This window comes from Peromyscus eremicus, chromosome 20 (assembly GCF_949786415.1).
Source record: "Peromyscus eremicus chromosome 20, PerEre_H2_v1, whole genome shotgun sequence".
In the NCBI taxonomy this organism is placed as follows: Eukaryota; Metazoa; Chordata; class Mammalia; order Rodentia; family Cricetidae; genus Peromyscus; species Peromyscus eremicus.
In genome coordinates this window covers 4,356,140-4,362,539 of record NC_081436.1, presented here as the reverse complement: position 1 = coordinate 4,362,539, position 6,400 = coordinate 4,356,140, and the positions used below count along the sequence as shown (strand labels likewise).

The 6,400-nt window shown below is 53.8% G+C and overlaps 1 protein-coding gene across 1 annotated transcript in view; it reads right to left on the bottom strand.

Moving 5' to 3' along the window:
• Positions 1 to 183: 183 nt before the first annotated feature.
• Positions 184 to 6,400, bottom strand: part of Fmnl3 (formin like 3) — a 53,110-nt gene continuing 46,893 nt past the window's right edge. Inside the window, 13 exon segments of the mRNA XM_059247690.1 lie at positions 184 to 1,238; positions 1,240 to 1,342; positions 1,345 to 1,362; positions 2,090 to 2,213; positions 2,486 to 2,578; positions 2,908 to 3,009; positions 3,549 to 3,709; positions 4,229 to 4,358; positions 4,447 to 4,527; positions 4,635 to 4,703; positions 4,806 to 5,040; positions 5,813 to 6,015; positions 6,229 to 6,353. Of these exon segments, the coding sequence (XP_059103673.1) occupies positions 1,013 to 1,238; positions 1,240 to 1,342; positions 1,345 to 1,362; positions 2,090 to 2,213; positions 2,486 to 2,578; positions 2,908 to 3,009; positions 3,549 to 3,709; positions 4,229 to 4,358; positions 4,447 to 4,527; positions 4,635 to 4,703; positions 4,806 to 5,040; positions 5,813 to 6,015; positions 6,229 to 6,353 (1,670 nt within the window). The 3' untranslated portion in view covers positions 184 to 1,012.

Sequence of the window (6,400 nt, the reverse complement as noted above, 5' to 3'; positions counted from 1 at the left end):
AGCAGAGGGCACTACTGTTGTAACATCTTTTTGAGTTGAAGCTCACCCAGCCAGGCTTCCCCAGCCCTCTAGGCTATCACTCCTGAGATGGAGCCAAACACAGCCCCCACCCACTCTTACATTCTCACGGCCACCCTAGCCCCCCCCAAACCAGGGAAGAGAAGACAACCTGGTGCACAAGACTTTGTTGAGGGTGTGGGGTTTATGTACAAGAGAGAAAGGAAATGGTACATGTACAAAGACAAAGTGCCCCCAAACTCCCTTCAGGGTCAGAGGCCCTAACAGGGAACTGAGCAAATAGTCTATGACGATCCTCTATGTTGCCTGCTCCCAGCCAGAATCCACCTAGCTGAGGAAAGGTGAGATGTTGGCACATCCTTCCTCTAGCAGTCTTGGAGCTGGTGCAGACAGTGTCTCTGTTCTTCAATCAGTGGGAAGACAGTGAGCAGGGTGGGGTCCAGGCCCTTCCTATCATTGTTTGGAACAGGAAGTACCCCTCCAGAGTGGCCACCTGGGGTGAGCTGGTCCCACTGCCCCGCTCTCCATACTCAGTGTCAGCCCCTCCCTTTCCATCTTTGAAAGCCTCAAGTCTTCCCCCACAGTCCTTTGGTTTTGAGGAAGTGGAGCAAGAAGCTCCTGGAAGAAGCAGGTGATGCAGGAGAAGCAGCTGGCTCAGGAAGCCAAGATGCTGGATGCCAAGGTGGGTGGGACCAAGGGTCTGGAGGGCAGGGCAAAAAACATGCCTCAGGTAGAGTGTGCAAGAAGGCAGAGGGCCTGACATCCTGACATTGCTCCTCTACCCTTTTTTACCAGGGCTTAGCAGAGTGAGCCCAGGTAAAGAAGGGCTTTACTCTGTGAGATGATCTCATATTGGCAGAGTCCAGGGATCCATAGGCCTGGATACTTCTAGACCAGAGCTATGGGACTGCAAAAAGAAAAAAAAATATAGAGAGAGTACAACATCCTCCTTTTTCATCCCATTAGACTCTAGTGGAAGAGGGGCCATCTGCCCTCACGAGCCAAAGCTGGAAGTGGTTTTTCCCAGCCCTGAATGAAGCTGAAGACGGTGGGGGCAAGGTGTATTATGGGAGGCACTAGAGAAGTGCCAGGCCCCTACAGCCCTAGTACCCACAGTGGCACAGGGAAGATCCAGCCTCAGAGCCAGAGTGGCTGTGGCGGGAACAGCACAGCCTTCTGCTGGGCCTCGGGCCCTGGGTCCACTGTCCAGACTTGCAGGTCTCAGAATTAAAGTACTTCTGCCTCCACGAGGGTCTCAGTGGGGACCTGGAGCCCGAGGAGGGCCACTGGGTGGTACAGCACTCCTGGCTTGGTTGCGAATGACCATGGGCTGGTGGTTGAAGCCTGTGGGAAAGACATATGCATGTGAACAGGCAGGGAGACTGAGCAGGGCAATACCTTCTGGAGGACAGGGAAGAAGGAGTCAGCCATGAGGAGGATCAGGGAGGACCAGCTACAGAAGCTGCTGGTTGTTTTCAGAGGACAACATAGGATCTGAAGGCCACTCAGGAAAAGACCACAAGCCAACTAGATGTCAAGAAGCAGAGGTCATGGGACATGTGTCCCTGAGTAGCAGCTACTGCCAGAGCTCTTAGGGGAGGCCAGGATCCTGGATACCCCAGGAATGGGACCTCAGGAATCAGGACCTTTCGCTCCAACTCTGGCCAGAGACTCCTTAGCCCTTGGGTCTAGTAGCTAGGACAGAATTAGTGGGAGGAAACATGCAGGGGATAAACTGTTTCTCAGAGCATGCAGCATGCAAGAAGTGTGTCTCCATCCCTGGCAGGCTGCTACCAGATGCTTCTAAGGCATGCAGAGAGGGCAGCCATGGTGCCCAGTACCTGTCAGGGGCCCCAGCCTTGAGGGCTAACAGTTTGACTCATCGTGGTGGGCTGCATCACAGAAGAAGCGTGAGCCCCGCTTGGCAGTGCGGGCCGTGAAAGGGACACTCTTCAACACTATGGCCCAGGAGAGATCGTGGTCAGGTTTTATAGGGAAACAGACTAGGGAGAGGGACCAAAGGGGGTGAGCTCAGGCTTTGGGAATTGGGCCCAATGGACAAAGGTCCCACCTGTGATGATGTCCTCAATGGTACCATCCTTCCCCTCGTAAACAGGTCGGTGTTCTTTAGCTTGGCGCCGCCTCAGTTCTGCAATCAGCTCCTGCTGTTGCCACTTGTTTCTCTGGGATGGAGTCTAGGGCCAAATATTAGAAGGGGAAGGAAGTCGTCATTAACCTGACAAGCAACTGGTTCCTGTCCCGAGATGCAGTCTGAAGAGGCCCTACCGAGAGAAGCCCTATGTCCTGTCCGTCAGGGTCTGCCCTCCCTCTGGACTCCTCCTCCTGGCACTCCAAGGGAGGGAGTGTGGGTGGGTGTGTCTTGGTTTTCCACGTCCTTCTGGCTCCCTGCTCCCTGCATCCTCAGTTTTTTGCCCTGCCCTCCAGACCAGCCCTTGGTCCCACCCACCTTGGCATCCAGCTTCTTGGCTTCCTGAGCCAGCTGCTTCTCCCGCATCACCTCCTCCTGTTTCTTGCGAGCTTCATTCTCTTGTTCCGCTTCCTTAAAGAGAACCAAGAGAGGGGGAGCGAGAGGCTCTCACAGGCTGGGAAAGGAGGGGCTGACACTGAGCATGAAGAGTGGGTGGCAGAGGGACCAGCTCACCCCAGGTGGCCACCCTCCGGAGGGGTACTTCCTGCTCCAAACAATGAAAGGAAGGGGCTGGGCCCCCACCCTGCCCACCAGTTCATGGTTAAGAGGCCTGTCACCAGCTTCCATGGTTCCTTTCTTAGGCCTCAGGAACTGGAAAAAGACTCGGACTTGAAGCACAGGCTCTCTCCCAACTACTCATTTTCTCTCAGCCAAACTCCTCTAGAAACTTTTCAACTTACCTTGTAAGAACGAATGAATCGGACAAATACTGGGAAAAACACAGAAGGAGGTGTGGTCTTGGGACTCTCGCCAAAGTAGCGCACAACTGCGTTGTAGGCCTCCTGGGTAAAGAAGGGGCAGACAGAAGGGTCATCCTGGGGGCGACAAGCCCAGCACTCACACGTGGACAGAAGGCCCACAAAAGGCAAAGCCTAGGGCCGAAGGGAGGAAAACCAACTCCCCAAGCCCCTGTGAGCCAGAGAGAATGTGGGTGTCCCCAAGGTTCCCAAGAGTCCTAACTCCAGACATGGATGGATGTTTGCTGTCTTTAAAGTCCTTTGTTACGCCCACCTCATGCTCCCTAACAGCTGGCCAGCTGCCCCATAGAACTGTAGCTGGATGCTGACACAAAGTTGCCTAGTGTCTTGGCTCTAGCCCAGTGGTTCTCAACCTTCCTAATGCTACCACACTTTAGTACAGTTCCTCATGTTGTCATCCCCAACCATGAAATTATTTTCATTGCCAATTCATAACCATAATTTTGCTACTGTTATGAATCATAATGTAAATATCTGACATGCGACCCCCCCAAAGGGGTCACGACCCACAGGTGGAGAGTGCTGTTCTCGATGTTTGTTGCCTACTCCAAATCCTGGCTCACCTCAGCGGTCTTGGCATCACGCTGGAGCTTGTCCAGCTTGCCTTCATTGGTACTGAGGAAGTTCCGAAGGACGCTGTTGTCGTGAATGCTGCATTCCCGTCGAATCAGCTCCATGCCCCGGCCCAGCTCTTTCACATCCAGCAGCACGTTCTCCAGGGATACTATTTACCAAGAGGCTTGCTCAGGACTATGGCAGACTCATTCTCCCCCATGGCATAGACATCCAATGACATTCATGTACATAAGTCCACGTCAAACAGACTAAGCTCTCAGCAGTGGGAAGGAGTAGAGGGCCAGAGTTCATGACCCCAATGAACAAGGTAGCAAAGGAAGACAAACCACTGAGACTGCAGGTCTCCAAGCGGGAGCTGCCTTGGGCCTGCTGTGGTTTTTCATGGGCAGGGCAGAAACAGCAGAACTGCGTGTGTGTAGGGGCTGTGTAGGTTTTCTAACCACATCGTATAAATGGTAGAGAAATGCAATCTCCAGGCCAGCCTAAGGGAAGCCTGATCCCACCTGAGCTCAGAGGAGGGCTCCCTCTGGAGTGGCCCCTGCTCACGGCTTTAGAGGAAAGTTTGAAGTAGTAAGGAAGAAGTAAGAGCCAGAAGTGGGCCCAGGTGTTCCTCCTGCTCCGCTTCCGGAGACTGCCCTGGGCCGGAGGCAGGCAGGGAGCCGCTCACCTGCTGCAGCCTTCTCCACGAAGTGCAGCTCCTGCCAGAAGGTAGCCAGGTCTGGGTACTTCTCCCTCACCGTCAGGGCGATGAAGTGCAGCAGTGTCATCTTGCGGTCGGTGGACTTGGTGTCCAGCAGCTGGAAGGCAGGGGCGGCAACAGAGCTAAGCACCCTGGCTCTAACCACGGTGTTCCAGGCCCTGCACACGCTGCCCCTGCCACCTTACCAGATCCAGGCTCTGCAGCTTGAAGCCATACACAGCACCTCGCTTGCTGCTGTTCATGTAGTTCCCCAATGCAAGTATGATCTGTTCGAAGATGCACAGAAGGCAGGTCACGAGAGAGCCCCAAGGACTTCCTCCTCTGTCTAGTAGTACTGGGGACCACCAGCACCCCAGTCACCCCCTTTCCCAACCTCCAGCATCTGCTTCAGCTTCTGTGAGGACTTGACGGAGGCAGAGGCTGCGATGATGGCATTCAGTTGCTGGAAAACAGGAGGAACACCGAGTCACCCAGGCTGGGAGAAGGATGGACCGCAGCCATGACTAGTGACAGCAGTACAGGGTGACTAGGGAAGAGGCTGTACCGGTGTGAGCATCTGCAGGTTGTCCTGGAAGTTGCCCAGGAAGGCCATGCCAGCCATTCGCTGGGTCAGCCGTTCCACCTTGCTGAAGAGCAACATGAAGCGGTCCTCAGCGGCCAGCTCCTCCAGGGGCTGCCGTTCACGCTCATACTGCCGCAACAGCTTCACCTCGGCCTCTGTGGGCAGGAAGCGCATCAGGCACTCCACGAAGTCCACAGGTAGTGTTTGTAAGTCAAACCTGTGCAGGAAGAGCAGCAGTTTAGGTCTGACATCTGTCCACATCTTCCCTCACCCAACACACAGGATTCAGCCCGAGGCAGAGCACACTGCTTCATCTGTCATCATGTTAACAGTACTCCTAGGGGAATATCCGTGTTTGTTTCAGACAGGATCTTGCTATGTAGTCCAGGGTAGTCTCAAACTTGTGAGCCTCCTACCTCTGCTACGAAAGTGCTAGGACTACAGACACATAGACTATGCCTGACCCCCTTGCTCCTGTTGTTAAGTCCTTCAATGTCTTCCCTCTGCAGCTATGGGAAAGTTAAAGCAACTGGAATGTGGCCTGCAAGACCTCTGCCCACTTTCTACCCTGTCTGGCCTAAACACTAAAGGCAGATTTCAGTTTCAGTACTCAGTATACCATGCTGCTTCCTCCAGGTCCTGACTTGGATCAACTTGTGCAATTCCTTCAGTCTTAGTTAAGACCCTCCTTGGGACGTCTTCCCTTACAGTGCTCAGCCACCTGGCTCTCCTGTCTGTGCTCTGCTAACATGGCGGTACCCCGTCTACACTCTTTCTACCACACTTCTTCCTTCTGGGCTGAATGTTCAGTTCCTCTCACTGTGTCTGACACCAAGCATGGAGTCGATGTGCTCTGTTTGGGCCAGTGGATGACTGAGAAGTTTGAGCAAGTCCTGTCAGGAGCCCTGGAGTCTAAGAGAACCCACTGCTGTGGGGAGATTGGGATAATAGCTGTCTGGGGACCAGGGCCACGTTAGTGGGAGCCTCACGTGTGGATGGCCCTGCAGATCTCCTCAGCAGAGCGCCCAGCCTTGCGAAGGGTGATAGCCAGGTTCTTGGCACGATTGGCTTCCAAAAGGGTCACCTTGCTGGCAGCCTTTTGTGCTGTCTTATTCTTGGAGCAGATGAGGTCAAGGGCAGGACCCTGAGCTTTTGTCTTAAATAACTCTTCAAACTTGTCCAGGTCCAAGTCCTGACAGAAGCAGATAAGAAGGGACGATGTTGAAGGCTCACACTGTGACAACGCCTGCTGCCACATGCCCTGCAAGGACCCAATCATGGTCCCTAAAGCTGATATAACATCAGTTCTGTTCTGCAAAAGCTCTTCCAAGACCAGATCTGGCTGTAAGGGCATCTTGGTCCTCAGACCCCAACCCCACCCTTCTGGACCCTAGAACCCTGTCACCTCCAAGATCTTCTCATCATCAAGTTCACTGAAGACAGTGCCATTGATCTGATTGGGTTTCAGTGCTGTCCAGTTGAAGACTGGCAGCCGGAACTTGGTCTTGATAGGTTTCTTGATTCGAATGGCTAGTTTTGGAAGGAGGCTGGGTGTAAGGCAAGGGCCAAGGAAAACC